This window comes from Myiozetetes cayanensis, unplaced genomic scaffold, assembly GCF_022539395.1.
Source record: "Myiozetetes cayanensis isolate MyiCay16 unplaced genomic scaffold, myiCay2020 scf39, whole genome shotgun sequence".
Taxonomy (NCBI): domain Eukaryota; kingdom Metazoa; phylum Chordata; class Aves; order Passeriformes; family Tyrannidae; genus Myiozetetes; species Myiozetetes cayanensis.
The window spans coordinates 200,812-224,953 of NW_026087620.1; the positions used below are offsets into that span (position 1 = coordinate 200,812).

The 24,142-nt window shown below is 41.8% G+C and overlaps 1 protein-coding gene across 5 annotated transcripts in view; it reads right to left on the minus strand.

Annotated features, from left to right (window-relative positions):
* VGLL4 (vestigial like family member 4) overlaps positions 1 to 24,142 on the minus strand; it is an 82,944-nt gene that overhangs the window by 42,335 nt on the left and 16,467 nt on the right. Inside the window, exon 1 of one of the 5 annotated variants that reach the window (XM_050328288.1) lies at positions 3,983 to 4,489. The exons of the other annotated variants lie outside the window; for them this stretch is intronic. Coding sequence (XP_050184245.1) covers positions 3,983 to 4,064 — 82 coding nt within the window. The 5' untranslated portion in view covers positions 4,065 to 4,489. Of the gene's footprint in view, positions 1 to 3,982; positions 4,490 to 24,142 lie in introns of those variants that run through there. 5 annotated transcript variants of the gene reach the window in all.

Sequence of the window (24,142 nt, forward strand, 5' to 3'; positions counted from 1 at the left end):
TCTGCTTGGAGACTGCACTCCTCATACATATTCTATTGGAAACAAGGAGCCAAAACTCACTGGACAGAGTCAAAGAGCAGGATCACCTGAGATTTGTTTTCTTTAACTCTGAGCACTCCATTACCTCAAACACAAGGCTCTCTGAGAAAGAATATTAAGCTGACTTTAAGTGAGTTTCCATTGCAAAACAAGATGCAGATGTTCTACCTCTGAATACATGCCCGGATCAAGTGCCTGTCATTTGATCCAGAGCACTGGGAATGCCAGCCTGGTACAGAATGGTTCTGCTCCCTGGCCTTTGCACCTCAGTGAGGACAGCAGCCTCCCAAGAGTTTTCTGATGTCTCTGAGCTCCTTAGGAAGAAAACAATGACTTGAAAGCACTAGTCATTAAACTGGCCATTGTTGATAACTGGCAGCAAATGTTCAGTAGGAGACTATCAGATGTATTAATGCTAAAAATCAGCATCCAGATACCGAGTCAACAATTCTCTAATTATTTCTTCTATTCATTCCTATTGTACCAAATATATTTCAAAAAATTGCTTGAAATGGTTGATCGTTGCTAATATAACTGTCCTTTTCTCACTGGTGAAGACTGCACATTCTTATTTGATTGATTTAAAATCAAAACAAAGGGAAACAAAACTCAAATGTTCTTTTCTGTGCAATTTATTAAAAAACCCCACCATGTTGTTAAAATTCAGATTTTCCTCCAAAAGCACTAATCAGAGTCAAGATTATCACGGGGCATCACAAGGTGCTCAAAGCTAGTAATAAGATTAAGGAAACACTCAAAAGGGTACAAATTATAAGTGTAAAACAATCTTGAGGAAAGGAAATGGCTTTACTCTGTGGTTCAAAACTATGGACCCCCTTCTCACCTTATCTCGGGTAATAATACTTTTCCTGGCTGTGGCTGCTTTAATTACGTCAGTGTACGGAACTTTCCAAGTGTTGAAGCTAGAAAGTCACCTCTAGAGATCACCTAGTCCAAACCTCCTGCTCAAATCAGGACAGGATGCTCAGGGCCATGTCCAGGTAGGTTTTGAGTATCTCCAAAGATGAAAACTCCACAACCTCACCGGGCAACCTGTGCCAGTGTTATAGCAACCTTACAGTAATAAAAAAAAAAAAAAAGAAAGGGGAAAAAAGCATGTTTGAAAAAACAGTCAACTTAACTTCATTTCAGGTTTCATCCACAAAGCCATCAGGTAAATCCGAAATGCACCGTTACCTCTTAAATGTTAACAGGAGAACTTCTGATCTCCCGTTTCTCCCCCAGTCTCAGCAAAAGGACACTTTTCTGTCCACAAAGCAGATCTCATCTATGTTAACATCATGTATGTTCTTCCCCCAGACCAGCCAAAATCAGAATTTGTTTTATGAACTAAACAGCACTTGGACAATGTTTCTCTACTTGCTGGAGTGTGATCATGAATGGCACAACTCAGCAATCTCCCAGAGGTTCTTGGGAGGTTCTTGTACCTACCAGCCAAGGAAGACTACCTCAGTATTGGCATTAAGCCTGCAGCTTACAGATAACAAATTGCTTGCTATCTGTGACTCTTGCTGGGCAAGAAAAAGTAGGACTCATCTTGGGCTGCAAATTATACTTTTATTCCATGTCAGACTAAAGGGCCACCAAATGCACATGATGGAGGACCTCTTCCTGTTTCTGATGTTCCAATACATCTCTTACCCACAAGGTGCAGCTACAAATCAATGGCACATAGTTGCAGTGGCTTGTGTCAGATGAAAGATTAAAATCACTAGTAAACCTCATAAAATGATACTGACACATTTCACCAATAAGCAAAAACAACTGTTTCAAGAGAGACTCTAAAGGAATAAGGAACCCATCTCACTTCTTTCCTGCGGCATACAGGCCCCTCATTCTTTCCTCTGAAATTCCAAACCTATTTTCCCATCATACAATGTATTTGTATCTTATCCTACTTCAAAAGTACTTTTCAGGAAGGCACCTATTTATAAGTAGTTCAAGTGTGACATTCAGTAAATGCTAATTCATTGAGTTTGAAAGGACACTTTGTTGTCAATATAGTTACTACTGCAGCAGCATCTTTGAAAAGACAAGATCCGTCACTGCTGACACGACTCACTTAAGAAAGAAATAGTCTGACAGAGGCCTGGAAGATCTGAAGGCATCTCTAAAACACCCTTTGAGTTCAGTGCACATGTTGCCAGTATTTATACTGTTTAAACCATTGGGATATAAACACTTGACTATAAACACCACTGAAGTTTTGCTTTTCTTTTCTTCATTTTCTGTGTGTTTATTTTAGTGTTAAAAATGTTAACTTCAAGAATAAGGAAAAAAGCAACAGATGTTTAAACTAAACAAAAACTGGTCCAATAGAGTGTATTTCTTAAGCTGTTCTTTTGCTTTTGAACTATTAAAGCTAAGATATGGTTAAATAACAATTACTGGAAAAAAGGGTGGGGAAAAAAAGGAGTTGGAAAGAATCTTCCATAAATACTAGGTATAATTATAATTGAATCGAACTAATGAGCCAAAACTACAGGTCAACAAACTTAGTCAACAAAATATTCAGAAACTACATACATAAATAAAGTTTTGCATACAATTCTACAGTCTTCATCAGAACTTATTGTTTCCAAAGAAAATACTGGTTACTGTAAAGAACAGTGAAAAAGTTAGTTTTCCTGCAAGTTGTTTTTCTTTATTTATTTTCTTTAAAACTAGTTTTCTTGTGCTAATAAAGAAAGGATAAGAAAGAGGTTGGAAATTCAACTCCATTGAATCCCAGCTCTATATTTTTCAGTTCAACCTTCTGTACAAGAGCTTTATTCAAAAGAATATACACATATTCACGCAGGAAAGAAAAATAAGAAAGACACCAAAATAAAAAAAACCAAAGATATTAACAGTTCAACAGGGAGCCACTCCACTTCCTGAAGGGAAGAAATGTGGCCATGCTGGTTCAGTGACAGAAAAGACTATTTTCCAAAGTGAGATTCAGCTCCCTGTGTTCTAGACTGGCCTTTTTCTGAAGAGTATGAACAGATATCTCCTGGGCCTATGTATACTCTATATTGTTTCTTTCCTGACAACTACAGCAAGGTTATCTTCCAAACGAACATGGAAAATGTTCCTGCTGAATCAGAAAGAAAAAAAAAAAAAACCTGCAGTGCTTGTGTGTGGCTACAGCAAAAACAGTTCTACTGCCAAGCTGAATTAGCTCTGTGGTGCCTTTCTTTCCAGGCAAAGCCAAGCCATAACCACTTCTTCGAGACGCACGTAGAGAAAAACTCCACGAGATTAAGAAACTGATTTTGCCCTGTTACCTCAGGCGCCTTCCCAACAGAGCTCTGAATGCTGACAGTGTGCAGAGCAAGCGCCAGCCTAGCCTGGATGGAGGCGACACCAGGGAAACTCAGCGCCGGCTTCCAGGAGCTCAGCCCGCGTTGTGTAATTCCCGGAGGGGCCGGAGCGCGGGGCGGTGCTGAGGGAGGAGAGGAGGGGACGGAGCGGCCGAACAATGGACACGGCCCCGAGGGGGACACGGCGGGGCCTGCCTGGCCACCGAGCCGTGCCGGGCAACGCCGAGGAACCCACGCGGGAACCCGCCCGCCCTCGCACCGCTTCTCCCACAGCTCCGGGAGCGATGGACAATCCCCCACCCGCACCGTGGGCCTTCAGGCTGAGCAATGCTGCCTGTAGGAAAAAGTAAAGTTGCTGCTGAAAACTCGCCTCGTAAAAAAGAATAGGAAAAAAAAAAAAAAAAAAAAAAAAACAGAAAGAAATTCCTGCCCTCAAAGCTCCGACAACAGCCCGCGGGATGTCCCACACCGCCGGCGCCGATCTCCGGAGGGAACACTCCCGCTGACAAACAGCAAACAGCGTTCGGTGAAGGGATCCATTCCTCCCCCCCGTGGAAGGGAAGCACTGCCTTCCCGTGGAAGGGATCCATTACCCTCCCGTGGAAAGGCACCATTACCTTCGTAGCACAGGATGCCGATATTGTTGTTCATCTTGTCCAAGTACTGGTAGTTCAACAGGTCCATCCTCATAAACAGCATTTATCGAGCTGGTGGAGAGGACCGGCTCGCTCGCTCTGGCCCGAGCTCAGGGAGGGGGAGGCGGCCGGGCAGACGGTGCCGAGGCGCTCCCGGCTCCCAAACTCCAGCAGGCGAGGCCCAGCTTGGAGCGGGTCGGGACGGGGACCGTGGGTTCCACCGCACACGCTCCTCTGCCAGCCCGCCGAGGGGTAACGCGCTGCGGGGACGGGAGCTGTGCGGGGGCTTCCCGAGGCTTTTTTCAAGTTCTTTTTTTTTTTTTTTAAAAAAAAAAAAAAAAGTGGAAAAGCAAAGCAAACTCGTCGGGAAAAGGTGGTAGGGAAGAGAAGGGAGGGGCAGTTCCCGGTGGGGGGGAACCCGCTGCAAGCGCCGGCGCTGACAGCGGCAGTGCCCGGCACTGCCCGCCGGGGCCCCGCTCCGGTCCCGAGCGCGATCCCGATCCCGATCCCGGCCCCGCTCCCGGCCCGCCTCCCGCGCACGCGCGGCCGCTGGGATGTCGGGGATGCTTTGTGCACCAGATCAGCCCAAAAAGCGCCGAGTGCCGGAGCTGGGGGGGCTGGAGGAGGGGGGAGGGCCGACCCGGGGCCGCGTCAGAGCCGCGCTCACAGGAAACACGGCCCGGGAGGAGGAGGAGGCGGCGGGGAGGAGAGGAAGCCGCAGCCGCGGAGCTGAGGGGCCTCCTGCGGGCACGGGCAGAGCCCAGCACTCGGCAACTTTGGGGGCGGAGGCTGATCCTTCTGTTTAAAACTAACCGAGACTCTTCGGTTCCCGTTTGATTCCCTAGCACGGCCTCACACATCCCAGTGCCTTAGGGTGAAAAGTAATGTGGTTCTACAGCAACAGGGCAGAACATCGGCCCTGGAATCACAGAATCCTATCGCAGGAATGATAAATGGAATCATAGGAATGAGAAAGACAAAGGCGCGTGGTATGGTGGCCATTTCCCCTTGTATATAGTTTACATATATAGTTTTAAAAGGTTTCTGTCTATGCATATAAACAGGCACTGCACACATTGGTGTGATTCTGTCAGGGCACAGCCACACTGGATTTTTTAAGGGCTATTAGCAGTTAAACATTCTGGGCTCTGGATCTTTAACAGCTGCCAAAGCTCCAGTTAGATGACAAAAATGATGATGCTTTGCAGTAACCGGAGAGAACACCAGCACACAGCAACGTTTTGGTCAGATGCTGATCCTTCTATTTTAAACTAATTCTTCAGTGCCCATTTCATTCCCTAGCATGGCCTTGCATATGAGTGTGCTCACATATGCCTTACAGTACAAAATGCTGGTGCCTTACAGTAACAGGGCAGAACAGCAGCTCTATAATCACAGAACAGAATAAGTGGAATCACAGGAATTAAAATTAAAGGCATGAGGTACAGTGGCCATTTTCCCATGTACATGGTTTATATATATGTATCATTTTAAAAGGTTTCTGTCTATGCATATAAACAGGCACTGCACACATTGGTGTGATTCTGTCAGGGCACAGCCACACTGGATTTTTAAGGGCTATTAGCAGTTAAACATTCTGGGCTCTGGATCTTTAACAGCTGCCAAAGCTCCAGTTAGATGACAGAAATTATGGAGATTGGTGCTGCAGCCCTCTCATCTCAGGATGTGGTCTCTCCTTCTGCACTCTCAACCTTGATCATAAAGGCTCTGGCTGCTTATCCAGATGTGTGTGACTCATCCTGAGAGGGCAGAACATCTGTATGGGTGTGTGCTATCCCTATAGGCATCAGTCTGCATTTCCTGCAGCCCATCAGCACCTAAAGTCTGGGCTGATAGAAAAAGACAAACACTGGGGAAATTTGATCGAAGACAAACAAAAAAAGCTAATGGAGTCCTAATCTTCCCTCTGCCCTCCTAGGCTTGGAGGCTCACCCCTGCCTCTCTGGGATGGAGAATCTTCATGGTACACACAAGAGTAGACAGTGAGAACCAGTAAACATTTTCATTTCCACCCTGAGAACTTCCCTCTGTTAGAGAAGGGGAAGCTATGACATGACAGAGGCAACTCAAGGAGTCTCATTTTGTGATGGCACTTTGAAAATCACTGCTTGAATACCCTGGGTATTTCAGTAAAGAAGGCAGCTAGTTTAGTTAAATTTACTACTGGTATTTACTGAATCTTCTAAGGAAGACTGCCTAGAACCTAAATAAGGTTTCTCCTCACTTTTAAAGTACACAGAACAGTCCTGTGTGTTACCTACCTAGGTGCTTCAGCTGAAGGAAGGCCACTAACAGCGCTGAATTCAACACAGCAAGAAACAGAGCCCCCGAATGGCTGGGGAGTGGAGGGTAAAAAAGCCCTTCAGTTATTATTTATGTACAACAAGGGCAGCTTTCTGATTGGAAATGTTATTTATCTGCACTACTTTAACATGGTGTAAACACTTATGGGTAATTAATGCTGAGGCAACAGCACTTTTCTTGGATGGTACCTAATAAAAAGGTTGCAGTTGTTTTTTCACCTCACAGGAGCTGTTACTGCAAACGTTGCAACCACACAGACCAAAGTAGTGCATAGTATTTTCTAGAAAGATGATTTTTAAATAGGGGCCTGGAAGTTTTGCATAACAAACCATATTGTGCATACTCAAAGATATTCCACACCATTGCATCGAATTAAACCAGCCACCTAATAAAAGCACCAAGTGATCTTAGCCCTTTAAGATACAAACTGCAATAAAAGTCCTCACTACAACATTAACAAAAGAGAGGCACATTTCTTCACCACAAAATACAAGTTTCTTACATAAATAGACAAAATATTTTGGGGACAATATTTTTATTTGTTTATAACAGTTTTTAACATAGAGAGCATCCCTGAACTTAAATTAATGCTACACTTTTATTGGATACCTGGGAAGGATAAGAAAAGATAAGTAATTAATTTTTCCAATTTAAAATGCTTAAATCTTTCTGGGAGGTGCAGGTGATGAAGAAGAAAAGAAAACACTGTTTCCCTACACTCCTTTAGAGCACTGGCCTACAAGAGAGGGTGTGCACACTGTGTTGGCTACACATGGGCATAACAGTTCCAAGGCCAATACAAATTCTCCTCTATATTCAAGGATATATATTTCTTCAAGGTGTTTGGAAAAGCATGGTTGGGTGTTGTTCACAAACCAATGAATACTCAGTAGTGCTGTCCAGACACCAATAAATAAGTTAATTCTTCTTTTTGAGACCAGTTGTCACTGGTGTACAGGTTTTTAGGTAGTAATGATCACTGTGATGTAAAAAGGCTTTCAGCAGCACAGTGCACTCTGATTGTCAAATGTTGTGTAATGAACAACTCAGACGCTTCACAATACATAATAATAAACTGATACCAAACACTGGGAGCTTTATGAACTTCTAAATTAAAATATCTATGATGAAAATAAGGTAATGCCTCGTGAAATAAAGGGAGGGCTGGGGGGAAGAATTATCAATGTAAATGTATCTCTTATATTACATTTTAAATCCAAAGTCCATTCCATGGAACCCTTTCTTTGAAAGAAACTTATCAGCTCAACAAATTCAAGTCCAGCAGACATTAACTTTAAATACTGACAAGGTCACTATAAAGTACTTGGTTCCTGTCAACAAATTCTTGATCCAGATTGCTCTAAAACAGTGCTGATTGTTCAAACATTTCACCCGTCTGAGAGACCTTCTACTGAACTGAAATCAGTGATCAAGGCATCAGCAGGTTGGATGGAACCTACACTGAAAAACAAGCTATTAACATCCCCCAGGACCTTCCTTAGTTCCTTCTGTTCTTCTGCATATTGATAGTTGCAAACACAGTTACAAGCTGTAGCATCTCTGCTTCATGTTAACTGGAGGACTTCCTACAGAATTGCACATTTTTTCCTCCTGTCAGGTAGATAAATACTCAGATCTATAGATCAAATGTTAAAACAATACAACTTTTACACAACAGCATCCCCTAGAGGTACTGGGAAATCCACGGGGCTTGGAATCACTGGCGACTTCACATGGGAGTTGATTCTAATTATCCCACATAGCAGATAAATAATGATCTTCTGGTTCACTTTAACACAGGAAAGCAAGCTCAGTCTTCACACAAGAATGTCCTATCACAGAAGCTTACTGAAGCAAGGACAGCAAAATACGGAAGAAAAAAAAAAGATGGTTCTAATGAGTAGAAAAATCATCATTGTCAAACCCAAGTGACTAAAAGTGCCTTCTGCCAGTTAGTCATAGATTGGTTTGGGTTGGAAAGGACCTTAGAGATCATCTAGTTCCAAGTCCCCTCCCTGGGCAGACACCTGCATTAGTCTGTGCATTAGGGTAGAGTTTGAAAGATTTCTGCGCCCTTCTACAGTTCTCAAATAAGAAAATACCAAAATCTCTCTCAGACCATACAGTGGTGTGAAGCACCTGGAGCCGTGACTCAACCTTCTCTGCTCCACGTGTTTTCCCTGACCTGGCTTTTATTCAGACAGACTAATGTCCCTCAGCAGCTGGAACACATCAGGGGCACCCTCACTGCATTTCTCTCAACTTCTTTTCATCTGAAAAGCATCTAGTCCATGGCCAAGACCCCTCTGTGCTGCAGATCAAAGAAGGGCAATCAGGAGGTTCACTCTGAAAGAAACATCTGTCCCAGCAAAAGCACTGGTGTGGATGTACCAGCAGCTGAGGAGAATCACAAAGCATATTTCAGATTTAAAAAGAGCTTGAGAAACTTATCTTTCCAAAGAGTTACAGTGCATGTCACGAGTGTTATTGAGTCACGGGTTCCTAATGCTGATAAATCTTCTCCATGATAGAAACACACAGGCCTGGCTTACCTGAGCAATAATAGGACTTCATATAAGAATTACAGAGCCACAGAATATGCTGAGCTGGAAGGGACCCCCAAGGATCATCGAGTCCAACCCTCAGCTCTGCAAAGGCCCATCCCCAAGGGTCACCCCCTGTGCCTCAGAGGATCTCTCCTGGAGCTCTGGCAGCCTTGGGGCTGTGCCCACTGCCCTGGGGAGCCTGTTCAGCGCCAGCCACCCTCTGGGGGAAGAACCTTTTCCAAATATCCAGCCTAAACCTCCCCTGACACAACTTCAAGCCATTCCCTTGGTTCCACACAGAGAAAAGATCAGTGCCTGCCCTTCCTCTTCCCCTCCTGAAGAAGCTGTAGAGTGCAATGAGGCACAGTTGTATACATTCTTTACTTGAATTTTTGTAGGGAAAAATCCCTTCATATATCAAGTCTATAATATCACATTTGACAGTCAGAGTTTATATCGTTTTGACAGCACTTAAACATACACTGAGCTGCTTTAGAACAAATGCTTTCAAGAAAGCTACCACGGAGCTCTGCTGTCTGCCTTTTCCTCGCTGCCCTCAGCCAATCAACCACTGCCCTTCCCTGCCATCTCCTGCCTCTTTATTCTCACACCTGCTGCTACCTCAGGTAGTAGTGCTGAAGAGCCTGAGAAAATGGCTTTGGTGCAGTTTTATCAGCTTGGCCTCCACTCCACACCACACAACATCTTTCAGAAGGAAAATGGGCATCGCTGAACAAGAATCAACACCACAAAAAGAGACAACTGAAATGTCAGCCTTGATTATGAGTAAAGAGCAGCTATTTATATAGTGACCAATTTTGCAACTGAGAGAAAAAAATAGCTTTTATAGAGGTGAGACACTTTCTGGTGTGTCTGTGTGACCATGCAGTTCTGCTCAGTATAATTCCATTTTTGAATGGACAATTATCTGCTGCAGCTCCCGAGGTCAGGACACTGCATCTACTGATACCTCAATATGCACCAAGGAGGTAGTGGAGAAATAAAGCAAAAGCACTTAAAACCAGGTTTTACCCTTTTTCTTTAACTAAGAAACGAGCAATTTTGAGTTGCCAGCTGCTAGGTGGCGATGTGCCTGAAGAAAAAAGGCTGCTTTTCTTCTTCCATGCACTCCACTGCAAAACTGCTGTGCTTCACACCTCCATTCTTATATTTCAGAACACATTTCACAGGGAAAAACAAAAATTCTCTTTGGAGCAAGCTGGGTTGTTTGCTTTGAAATACATTCAGATTTGATGAGGAAATACATTTAAAATGGATCGAACACACAAGAAGTTCAGAGAAGCATTACAAGAAAAATGACATTTAAAGTTCCTTGCAAGCAGCAAGTTCCTTGTGAGCAGCTATCTCACACCTGTGCCTCTGACAGCCACAGAGAGCAAAACACAACTCAGCTCTGCTCAGTGAGTCAGATACCACAAAACATACCAACTTTATTATATACTTCTCATGAAGTGTTAAGTACTGTCAACTGCACCAGTGAACAGAAGGTATCAAAACACACATTCTTTCAGACGTGGACTCTTCCTTTTTTTTTTTTAAGTCATAAAAGGTACATTGCAAATAGATTTTAATCATAAACTACCTGCTTCCTTTCACAGCCTTAAAAAAAAAATAAAGAAAAAAGCCCCACCAGTTAGACCATCTCTGAATAAAGTTAGTGCTTGACTTCTTGTTTTACCCATCCTTCAGTAGCTGAAGGTTTCAAAAACATGCCAGACATTAGAGAACACAAAAGACATTTTTGCTATTATCAGTGGAGCTTCTCAAGACTGAAATAGTAGACTTATGCCCAATATTAAGTTGTAACAAAATAATTTGTACATTCTTTCACCATTGTCATACCCTAACTTACTCAATGTTGCTTAAAAAACCCAAACACAGTATTATCTAATAAGGAATTCTGTTTATGAGTGTGTATGGACTCACAAACTTCTGGGTAACTTAATGTTAGGAATCACTCTATTCCCAGCAGGACCAAGCCAGTAGGCACCCTGGCTCCATTTCCCACTGAATAAAATGCCAGAGAAACCAAAAATATAGTGATGCCCAAGAACATCGGGAGTTGCAAGCTCTTCTAGGGCCCGGGAATGGATGGGAATGGCTGGACTGGCAGCTGGATTTTTTTATTATTATTATTTTTTAAAAAATATCTTGCTGTACTGCAGATCTCATTCTGTATTAGTTTTTTGAAGACACAGATTTTAAACACATATCACTGTGAATGTAAATAAAAAATTCAGATCACTTACTTGTAAATACTTAAAGATTTAGAACCAGCCATTTCATATCAGATCAAAAAACTCTGAGGCACTTAGCAACTCACAAAGCCTTTTGGTTAATGAAATCCTGCCCTCATCAGCAAGAACCCTCTCCCTCTATCTTTCAGTTCCTGGCCCCCCCCCCATCATCCTCAGAAAGCACTTTGTCTCCTACCCCAAAGTAAACACACCTGCTCTCATCCCATAGCCTGTTTCACATGGGAATTGAGGACAGGTGAGGGGACAGAAGATCCAGGGCCCAAGGCAGGACACGGGCAAGTCTTCCCCGAGCTCCCACTAGGGTTTGGTGGGGTTTTTTGGCAATAGCGACATCCAGCTCCATGGGTGAATATATAAAATGGGCACAAAGGTCCTGTGTGAGGCTTCTAGCAGAGCTGCTGCTTCAGCAGGTACTTGGTGTTTCTAAAAAGACACAGCTGGCAACTGGAAGCAGCCACTTCACTCCCATCAGTGGGATCACACTGACCCAGGACTAGAGCCGTGTCCTTCCATCACCTTATGTTCTCTGGCTGTGGCACAAAAGCTGTAACTCCTGGTTGCTTCCAAGCTTAAAGTGCTTTTAAAAGCTTTTAATTGATGGTGAGCAGGGGCTTGGAAAGCCAGGATCTACTGTTCCTTCTGAACTGAAGAACTATTTCACACCTGCCAAAGGCTGTGGGGCAGCGGAGGGAAGGAACCAGAAGATCACTTCCAAATGCACGTGGAACACAAATGAGAAAACTCAGCAGCACCTGATTTATCCTGACCTCATTCTCTGACTGCATGCTCAAACTGAGCAGCGGGCTTGAGATTAGGTTTACCAAGATTTTTTTTCATTTCTCAATGGTACCTTGCAATTCACAATTTGCTGGTGTTTTTATCTTTTTATTCTCTTAGGTTGGGCTGACAACACTTCAATAATGCAGCTAGAATACATAACAGATAAGTGTAGTTTATCTAGGCTGAAAAATTGTTATGTGTTAATTAAAAACTTGATAATATTTCTTGTTATTTGCCTGCTAATATAAATTTTTGAAGGGTTGACGATAATCACAAACATATTAAAACTTGATCTACAAAGAGTCTCAAACACCATCAGAGCCTCGAGATGCAAACAGTGAAGTGCTAACTTTGCCATGCCCTGCTCCTGTGCTAACAGGGCAAAGGAAACACTTCATGTTCTTCCAATATGAGAAATGAGAAGATGAAAAACTAAGAGAGTATTAAAGAAAAAAGCCAATTCTAAAACAGCTTCATGCTGAGGCATCTCAAATACTTTTAACTTACAAAAGTTAGGAGCCAGCTCATGTTTAGAGGTTAGATTTCAAAATTACTGTGCATATCCCTCAGCTCTGGGAAGAAGCAAATCCAGTTTCCAGAACCCACTAATTACAGGGTTTAGAAATAAAGCAAAGAGCTCTAAGATTACTAAAGTCTTTGAAAACATTTCCACTTACAGCTCACTTGGTGAGACATGAGATATATATATATATATATATAAAGACAAATATATACACACACAGGGCCTAACTGAGCTTCCATGTTGACATATCTGTGGAGTTGACCCTGCCTGCACACAGACTAAATATTACAGTAACCCAGGTAACAGCCCTATAAATGAGATAATCCCAATGCTATCCCATGCAGTAAAATCAATCACAACTTTTCTTACGAAACAAATTTAATTTGGCTTCTAAATGTTAAAGCAATTACTTATCCTAAATGTTGAGATGAAAATATTAATAAGATTAACCTTAACCTATTACAGAACCCAATTTTATAACTTGCAATCTACTTCATTAACTTAGAATGAAATTTCCCTGAAGTTCTAAGACAATTCGTTTCCAACTGAAGCTCTCGTTCTCTAATATTTTTAAGATATTTTACCGCAATAAGTTGGTTTTTATCACATTAAGAAACCCTAAACACACTCTCACTTATCCTAAACTGTAGTGCTCATAAAAAGCCAGCCAGTTAGAGAACAGCACCTTTGTTCATGATGCTGATGGATGTCCTCTGGTTCAAATAGAAGAAAAGAAGAAAAAAGAACCATGAAGTGTTGCTGTTGCATTGTTTAAAGCAACATTACGAGAAAGAATATGTTGTAGGTGTCCAGGACTTACACACACACACACACACGTGTGCACGTTACATAACACACACGTGGAATGTTAAAAATTGTACTAATTCCACTGCCTACTGCAGAGGATGCCCTCACTGTCCATAAGCACAAATTCACAGGTCTCAGAAACAGAGAAATAACACCCCCATAAGGGAACACCTCACAAAAGTAGTCAAGCTCTTCCTGTTCCAAAAATCAACCATCAGCTTCAAACATTGCTGCTTTCCACCTGTGACAAGTCATCCTGGGTATACTGGAGTTCACACACTCTTCTTTCAAGAGGAGAGGATAAAAAAGGCATTATTTTGTAACAGGACTGGTGGCTAAAGAGGAAATGGTCCCAGCAGCTCCTTCTGATAAAGACTCCCTGTAGATAAAATTCCTCTATAGACAGATCCCAGCTCCTAAGCAAGGGAAAAAAAAAAATAAATCAGTTGTAGGAAGTGAGCTGAGCTAATTCCATGAGGTCATATTGTCGCCAAAAGTTCCGGGCTTGTTGTTTCCCGAAGTTAGAGAAACTGAACTGTCATATGAAAACAATTGCTTGGGCTGGGCCAGGACAATTAAATAAGGAGTCACATCGCTGGCCTGAACTGCTGATTTGTTGAGACAATGATAAATGAAGAGGCACATAGACACAACGTGCACCAACAAGCATTTAAACCATGCATGAAAGTATGATATTGTATCCTCAAAATCAAAGGCTCCCAGTTTACGACCTTAATATTGAGCATAACTGAGTTTATGTCAGTCTTGGTAATTGGTCTGGAAGCAAGACTGACTCCAAGGTGTGTGAGCTGCCCTGACTAACTGCTCCACGAGCTACATGGCACCAAAATGCGCATACACACCCCCCAGGTGAAGTCTGGTTTTGTCAGCATTTTTAGCTGTGATTTTGTTTTAAGAGTAGCACCAAAAAGGTTACAAAACAAAAAACAATACAACAACAACATTCCTGAGCTGGAGACATCCTACTATTTCTAGGATGTGTTTCATAAGACATGTCATAGGTTTAAGGGATATCATAGTGACGGTAAAAATCAAATAGTGACAAGTTAAAAAATACCAGGAAAGGGATTTTTTGGGGTAACCCTGCTTTGCCACTGGATGATCACACTTGATTATCTCACAGGCTCTGTTCCCACAGGACCTCACCATATTTTGTGGAAAAAAAGATTTACTGGCTCTGGTCCTGAATTATGATTAAGTTGAATCATATCAAAAAGGTGTTGTGAAGATTAAGTAAAGGTTTGTGAAGCTTTGTGGCAGCACAGTGACAGCCATATAAAAACCTACAAGGACTTGAACAATCCTGACTGTTGGGCTTTGTTTGGACAGTGGGCAGAAAACAACGTTTAGGTTCCACACTAAGCAATGCAGAAAAGAACACCCAAATATCAAATAGTGCTTTCACTGTCCCCTCTCAGCAAGTGAGACTATGGCCTTGAGTGAAAAATACCTTATGGTCAAGAGTGCTCTATACCCTCCATTTTTAACAAAGAAGCTGAATTTAATCTCCATCTTCAAAATTTCAAAACTTCCACACAGAATTTCAACAGATAGGCTTTCCTTAAGAGGGCAAGTTGCAAAGAACAGAACTGCCCTCCAGCCCTGTTCCACAAAACCAGTACCCACAGAAGTTAAGAGTGAGGCTGAACTCCTCATATCCACCAAGCAGGCAAAAAGTTTCCCAGCCCCTCCTGCCCATCCTGTTTTCCTCCTATCCCATTCCCCTCCTTCCTAGGTTGCCTTATCACCCGAGCCCCAGACTCCCATGTTCCTTTTCAGTGATTCATGACTAGTACCTACTTGTTCCAAACTCTTGCCTAACCAGTCCCAGCTCCTGTATTCTTCTGCCAACATCCACTGCTGCCTCCCAAAGCACTGCCCACATTCACACAGCTTTGCTCTGCTCTCCCCTCTCCCTGCCTGATCTCACACTGAGGAGTTCAGTGCTGGAGACACCCGAGCCCAGCAGCTCCTTGTGCCAGACCCAGGATCCACAGGAACATCCAAAATATGGGCACCAACACCTCTGAGCTTCTCCTTAAATTAAACTGATTTTTACAGGGGCAGTACACAAAGGTCAGACTTCAAATGCCTCCTCCAAAACAGACTGCCAACATTCATGTGAGGCTTTTATAAATATGGAGAAAATAATTCCTAGGATTTTCCCTACTATTTTCTGCATTGTTCCCTATCTTATTTTTGGAAATAGGTAACTCACTCTGAGTGAAGTTACAGGTTCTGTATATACATGTGTGTATCTACAATGACTTCTAAAACCAGGTTCATTTTTCTCAATACCATCATTGCCTCAGTTTATTAAAACAAAACTAATGTGAAATACATTCCCACGTGCATGCTATTGGCATAACTAAACATAAACAAATACATAAAATCCTAGCAGTATACATCTTGAGGAGAACTGATGACCCTGTTTCCTTTTTTTCTTAATTGGAAATGCTTAATTTTATCACATACTTTATTCAAGTAGAAACTCTACTAAATCCTTCTGTGTTCTTATAAGTATTTTAAAATACACTAAGTACTATTGTCAAAAGTGTATTGAGAAGAAATGTAAAACCTCTTCAAATTATTCTTATTTTCTAATTTTCCATCAAGACAAATTCAAATTATTCTTATTTTTTATCTACAGATGCATAAATCAAATCCTCCACAAAACAATGTTAAGAACCTATATCAAAGACAGCAATATTGCCACTAAAATCAATGCCAGGGGCTGAAGTGGAAGAGGATGAGTGACACAATTCACCACATCTCCCATAAATCAGAATGTATTTGTCATACCACGTTAAAAACCCCTGTAGTGTCTTTGCACATATTTGTAGCCTACAAAGTACAGTGACGAATTCCCAATTAAACAAGTGGAGCCAGTAAGTAATCAGTAGGCATTGCCCATTTCACAGTTTTTATTTCTCTGAGCCCCACCTTTGCCACCATCTGGGGAGTGGTTCAAACGTCCCAGTGGCAAAGCTGCATCTAAAAGAAAAAACCAGCCTAAGGAGGGATCTCCACACAGAGCCCAAAGTGTCCCTGTGGAACCAGCCCCTGCTCCAGCTCCCACTCACCTCCCTGAGCCCTGGCTGTGCCAAGGGAGCCGACAGGAGCTGTTCCCTGGAGCCGCAGGGCAGGGTGAGCCTGCACGGCTGGAGCAGCGCCCAGCCCTGCCCTCCGCAGGGCATCACCCTCCTGTCCACACCTGCCTCACTCGGGATGCAAATCACCTCGGTACCCAACCACTCACACCCACGGCACTGCAGATGATCACTTCCAAGTACTTCACACGCGTGTCTTAAGGAAAAATCAGCTACAGCAGAGACGTGCAGTGCTGACAGAACTGAATCCTGAGTGGCCCAGAACAGTGTTTACTTTCATATTTTGAGTATTACAACAAACCGTGTAAAGTGAAATAAGGAGATTCTCCTCTTAAAAAAATAGTATCTAGCAGTGACCTTGCCCTTTTTTTCCCCATGTTCTTTATGTTGCAAGTACATGTTATTACGAGGTTTTGCAATACTGATGTTTTTCTTAAAGCCTCATTTCTCTCATGGGCATCTGAAGACATTGCACACATTTTAATTTTTTTTTCACCTTTTAATTCTAACGGATACAAAAAAAAAAAAGAGTCATGTAAATCAGGCATCAAAGTGAGTCCATGAGCTCAAAACTAGAAAGTAGTTAAAACTTTTTAACTGAACATTTCTGAAGGCCAATTGTGAAGTGCTAAAATGTTTGGGTTTGGCAGAACACAACAACTTTTAAAAGGTGTGGATGGATAAAGATTGTCAGAATACATTTTCTTCTTAGGTGTCTCATTCACCAAATGCACTCAGTCATGTAGACATCTTCTATTTCGGGAAAAATTCACCATCTTAAGCTTTCTCTGAAGTCAGATCCTTGTACATCTATAACAAAATTGAAGGAATTACATATTTTCCAGTTATTTTCCACAAAGAGAAGGAACGTGTGCCTAAACTGAAGCCACGTGACCGGTATTTTATTTTTAAACAGGTTAGTTTTCTAACATGTAATACAGACAACATATTAGAAATACTGTGTGCATAGAATTTCTACCTGCAAGGAACCTTGCAAACGGGAATATATTCGCCTTGCTCCTGAGGCAAGGATCACACCTCCGCCGCAGCTGGAGAAACGCAGGCAGGAAGAGGAGATTCACCCGAAGGCACAGAAGCCAGTCAGATCCTGACTCTCCTCCCGGGCCAAAGGCCACACCTTGCTTTCATCCACTCTCATAATTACAAATAAAAGAACTCTTGGCCTGTATATTCTTTTCAAGCAGAACCTGTCTGACCTGTTAATTTACTGAGAGTGTATTTAAAAAGTCACCAGCCAGCAGAGAACTTTTATTAAAAGAATCCTGGTGCTGCACTTGTATTTACCTCCTTTTCCTTGCTCTGTGCTGTGCTCATTCTGCAAAATACTCCAGTTTTGTTGAGGGGAGATATAAACTCAGATTCTTCCAGGGACTACGAGAAAGATTTGAACTCACACATATGTGAAGCAGCATTTACCCTCTGCAAAGTCAATCAGATTCTTAAAGTGAGTGAGGCAGCTAATTCCTGTCTGTACATTCCGATTTGCAAGCCCAGCATTGCATCAACAGGCCTTGGGAAGCTGGTTGAACTGCGTATCTTCTGACATTCTTGGATTCTTGTGAACCTCTGCACATCTCGCTAAGCGCAATCTGCTTGTTAACTTCAACTAAAAAAAACTACAGCCTGACTTTGGTCTCAGAAAAGTGTCATTTCATGGTTTCTTTGTGTATAAGATACACCAAGACCAAAAATAAGAAAGCTAGTCAAAATGAGGACTCCACATCCACAAACATCACAATAATTAGAATTAATTACTGTTCATGGGAATAAGCATTGGCAAGACAAGAAAAAATCTGCAGTGCAGATGATGCCAAGATCAAAGTTCACCTTTACAGATGCATCAGCAACAGGATTCAGCTCCAAAGGGAAACACACTATCAGTTATATCACATATCCACAGCAGCATAGCTCTCTCTGTGTACACATCACTTCCATAGGGAACAGTACATTCACAGGGCCACCAAAAGGACATAAACAGTGTGCTGAAGCCATGCCAGTCAATTTTCCTAAATGAATAATTCTCCCAACTCCAAAGCCAGGAAGTGCTTTATATTTTGTCAGGCTGCAGCAGATACAGTAAACGTAAATTAATGTCACTAATAATATAAAATAGCAGATCAACTGAACTGCCAGTGTATAACAACTGACTAACACAGCATCCCTGTCAAAACTGCTGCCTGATTTTTTTTTTTAATTCAATTTTATACCACCAAGAAAATCCCTCTCTGGTGAGCTATACACCTTCTCAACATTGCTGCCATTTTTCTCTGAACACAAATGTGTACGTGTGGAACATGAATTTTCAAAGTTCAGCATAATCTTCACAAACTGGTAGTGACTCTGCTACCACTGTGGTCACTATTCTCAAATCATTCTTATTTTCTGATAGATTCATGGTAGATTCATTTTTATACACCACTTTCTCCTCAGATTTTCCACATACTGAACAAATACTCAACACTCACAGTTTTCAAAGCATTGGTAAACTGAAGCTTCTCTCCAGTCAGACAAACACAACAGACAGCCACCACATTACAGAATGATATTTGGGCAACACCGTTTCTGTTGGGCTAATTTAGGCTTTATTCTGTACTCCCAGACAGGCCAACCAACTCAGGCTAAATCCTACTTGATTTAGGTTTCCTTGGCTTCCTTGAACATTGAGTTTCTGTCAGGAATATCTGTGCAGTAAAGACAATCCCAAAGAAACCAATTAGCCACACCAGTCTGCACAGCAGTTGGCTTGGAATTCAGTATCAGGAATGCTATCTGAGCACTGTCAGAGGTTATCATACATCCAACAGCTTGCAAAGTTTTGAGGAAAAAAATTACTATAAAAAAAGTGATACAACTCAGTTAACTGTGTTGCATAACAAACATTCAAAATAAATTCTGCCTCTTTGGATGTCCGTGCCAGAAACTGTGCAATATTGTTTACCCTAAAATCAGCACAACAGTGACTGTAGACAAACAGGTCCAAGTGCAGGATGTCAGCAGATGACAGTGAGGCCTCTCAAATGCAATAAGCACAGAGAAAATCTAATAGAAACATCAAGTTCTTGTCTTCACACACATCTACTCCTCTAATATTCCAATTACAAAGTTTGCTCTTGATCTTGGTCTGCAACTGCAGTAAACCCTATGAAGGCTTGAATCAATTAAAATGGTTGTATGTTAATGTTAATCTTATGAGTAAACTCACTAAACTGACACTACTGTGTCATAAGGGTCTACATTAATTCCACAAAGCTGGTTTTGTGTATTGGTTTCCAAGTAAAATTGATAAAACATCTGTACATGGCCTAAAACTGAGAACAAACTGGGAGGGGATGTATCTGTTTAAATAAAAAAAGTATGGTTCTTTTGCAGTTGTGGAGAGTCCCACTTTCCTCAGCAGGCAAGAAAAGGAATCAGAGACAAGTAACATCCTCAGCAGAAGTGCTGACTTGGCCCCAATTTTCGGAGGGGAGTATCTCTGACTCTTTGTGCCCAAGGGATCCCTGGGGATGGAATCGGATCCTGTGCCCACAGACAACGGGGAGCACAGGGAGGCACAGCCCATCCACTGATTTCACTGAACCCTCTGCCAAGGAACAAACACACTGATCCATCCTCCATGAGTGACCAGCACTCCTTTGAAGTTTAACCTAAAACCTGTGGCCACCCAGACAATTCCTGTTCAAAGTATGGTCGCACCTCACCGAAAGTTTTCCTGCAGGATGGTAAACTGGAGCTGGGAATGAAGCTGGGCATTCCAGTTACTTGTGCACTTCATACAAAGCATAAAGTGTTCAAGAAACAGTGACAATTCTTAAATTTAGTGAGCTCTGGGGTGAAAGCTGGCTGGAACTTGGCCATCTAGGACAAGAGGGCAAGGGCTTAAGCTCTGCCAGGTGAGGTTTAGGTTGGATATTAGAGAGAAATTCTTTCCAGAGGGAGTGATCAGGCATTGGAATGGCCTGCCCAGAGAGGTGGTGGATTCACCATCCCTGGAGGTTTTTAGGGTGAGGCTGCACTGAGTGCCTTGATCACAGTGGGGTTGGATCAAGAGTTGGACTTGATGATCTCAGAGGTCTCTTCCAACCCAGTTAATTCTATGGTTCTGTGATCTATAAAGCAAAGGCATCACAGTCCATATCTCAAACTCAGAAGGAACTGAACAGTGACCATGTTGCACTGTGTTAATTTTAACCCTCATATTTGTCTAACACTGCACTAGTACAGCCTGCTGTCATTGACTTAAATCATAAACTCAATGCCTGCTTCGCAGTATAGTGACAAAAACCCAACCCTACAGTCTGAAAAAAACATTATCAGCTAAAATATTACTGTAGCAGACGCTAGAATATAACGTTGCAGCTCTTGAAGGTTCTCTTAAGTCATCAATTCCTTTCTCTCCATCCCCCCCCAATCTCTACTGTAACTCCATACAGAATTCCCCATGCTTTTCCAACTTTCTTCTTGTACATTTACTTCAGAATGACCAGAATATAATGCCTTATAACATATTTATAAATCTAAGTACTTATAAACGCTAGGCTAAACTAACAATTCACACCATGGTAAAGACATTGTGCTAAACATGCTAAGAATGTACTAACACAGGACAGACTTGTCATTTCTTCAGCCCCATTTTCACCATTTCTCATCTCACCTTTCACTCACTGTCAGCAATATACCTTTATAACAGCAACTATCAAATTGTAGAGAGGTACATTTCAGTTAAAGCTGATGACACAAACATCTGTTCCGCTGTTCCAGGAATGCCTTCTCAACTAAAACAAAAGTACCTTCCAATTATTTCTTCCTATTTCAGCAAAACGCAAAAGAAGCTCACATTAAAAAAAAATATTGGTTAAAAGCATTAAATATTTTAAATGTGTCATGACATTAATAAAATCAATTTCAGTGCCATTTCTAGACATAAATCTCAGTTACTTCACAAATGGCACCGTATGGATTTCCTTGCAGCCATAGAAAAGGAAGGACACCAATTCATGTTGAACATAGCATGTAATTCCAACAATAAGTTATACACTCATTTTCAGCCTCCTATCTGTTACTCCCACATGCAAAGAACAAAAGAATAACCACACACCACTACCTCCATAATGGAAGGTAGAAAGAAAATAAAAAACAAGACCTCAGAGAATGCAGAGGGCTAACTGAAGTGATGCTTTAAAAAAAAAAAAAATCCTCATTTACACCATAGCTTCTATTCCTCACAGGAAACATTAGTTATCCTATAGTTACTGGAGAAATGATTTATCTGTTTTTGTGTGATAACTGTCAAAAGAAAAGAAGTCACAAAGTAGCATCATTTGCATAAGTATTTTCCACTTACTTCAGTGATCATGCAATTTCAGCCATAAAATGAAAATGATAACCTCTTTCCAATTTAATGGAGAACAGGAATCCAAAGAGGAAAAGGAAACAAGACTATAGTAACTAAAAATATATCTGAAATCAGTTGTGTCAGATGGAAAAATTCTGTCCCAGATGAAACCAGGACAGAATCCAAATTGAGAAACACATAAAAGGTCTTCCACAAAACTCCTTCTTTTGTACTTGACACATGTTCATTATATTCATAAATTGTGCATGGAATTCCATCCTACACACAAATTTGCTAAAGGGATGAGGTGAGTAGACCTTTACCTGCAGCCACTGCCCACTGTTTCCTACCTTGCTGGCACATCACCTGTCAGCTCTTTGTAACCACATGAAGTCTCTCTGGAGGGGCAGCTCCCATCTCTGCTCTCTGTGACCAGTTACAGGATCTGAGGGAACAGCTGGAGCTGTGTCAGGGCAGGCTCAGGATGGATCTCAGGGAAAGGTTCTTCCCCCAGAGGGTGGTTGGCACTGAACAGGCTCCCCAGGGCAGTGGGCACAGCCCCAAGGCTGCCAGAACTCCAGGAGGGTTTGGACAACACTCTGAGGGACAGGGGGGCATTGCTGGGGTGACACAGGGCCAGGGGTTGGACTTGATGGTTCTTGTGGGTCCTTCCCACTCAGGATATTCTATGATTCCATGATTCTGCAGGTCATCTCTTCCCACATTCCAGCCAGGACACCTGTCCTGAACCTCTACTGTGAGTAGCACACACAAACTTCCCTGGGCAGGTCCTACCTACACCAGCCTGAGGTCACCTGAGTGACCACTGCTCCCTTCTTCCAGGAATTCTGTGCCATTCCATCCAAAATTCTCCAGGTTTATCACATTTATCCCATGCTGGACCCATATGCTCATAATTTTACAACTAGTACAGCACTGCAAGGCAGCAAGTGTACAGCCATCCTGTTTTACAAGTGACTTGAAATTACTTGAGAGCTACCAGAAAGCACAAACTGCTGTTACTAATAACTGAAATAGATAAGGAGAGCAGAAGGACACATGTTTGAACAGATTACTGGTGGTTAGGAGTTAATAGCCAGAAGCAGTAGTAAAGACCTACATTTTTCTATTGTCAGTCTTCCTCTCATTACTGATATTTGGGTATGACTGAAAGTAGAAAGACAGTAGCATTTAGTGTGATGGTATTAAGGTCAGTGGAACAGCTCATAATACCACTCTGCCCTATTTCTGAAAAGTAAAAAGAACACAGCTTTTAGAACAGGCCTCCCAGATTATCAGAAGATCAGACAGGCATATGCATGCAAACATGAACAGATGACCAAAAAAAGAAAGAGTCTAGCTGGGGGATCTATACTGGAAGCACTGACAATACAGGCAGACAATAACACTCAAGTTATGTGGGTGTACCAGTTTGCCTCTGCTCTACCTACAGACATGGAGATAGTGAGTCTTGAAGCCTTACAAAAATACAATACTTAGAACTCCAATGATTGTGCCTTAAACCATTCACAAAACCAACTCATTCTAATTATGCATATAGTCTTTTTATTTTGGCACTGTCTTGAACTTTTAAAATATGCTCTGCCAGTTGTTATGAAAGTGGGTATTGTGAGATTTGGTCGAATAACTAAGGCAGTGAAAAAGAAATTAATGAAATTTCATTCCTGATGTCAAAGTACATTCTAGTTGTGAACTATGCTGGCACGCTCTGGGAAGCACAGAACCAGCCTGGTCAGAAAGTTAAAGTGACCTTTAAAGGCAAAACATCTGTTGGGAGTCATGAGAAGTTCAGTGTAAAGAATTAAGGCAGCTGAGGCCTGGCCCCATGGAACCACAGGGTAGTCATGTAACAACTCCTGCTGTAACTCAGAGAAAGTCTCTCAAGTACTGTAGACAAGAGGAGTCAGACAGCTCAGAGGTTTCCACTGAGATTAGTTAATTATTATTGCACTAAAAAAATAAAAAAGCAACAAACATCTACCTAGATTTCTGCAAAAAGACTGAAATTTCCCAAGTTCCTATTCCTCTCCACGGAAGAAGCCCATTACTTTCCTTCACATTCAAACACTGTCAAATGACATTCTTAAGCCTATGTTATTCATGTGTTTTATTAAAGAGATCAATAAATTACTGATCTATAACAATTTTTTTAGGGATTACTATAATTTTTAAATGTATTTAAATGCATAAGGTTTAACATATTTAAAGATAATTAGCTATTCAACTCTACTTCTAAAAACGGAACTCATCTTTTTTGAAATAAAAGAATAGTTTGGGTAGGTGAATGTAACGTAAAATGATGTAATTAGGGTAAGTGCCAGCATTCTGAAATAAATAAATAAATAAATAAATAAATAATGAATGAATGAATGAC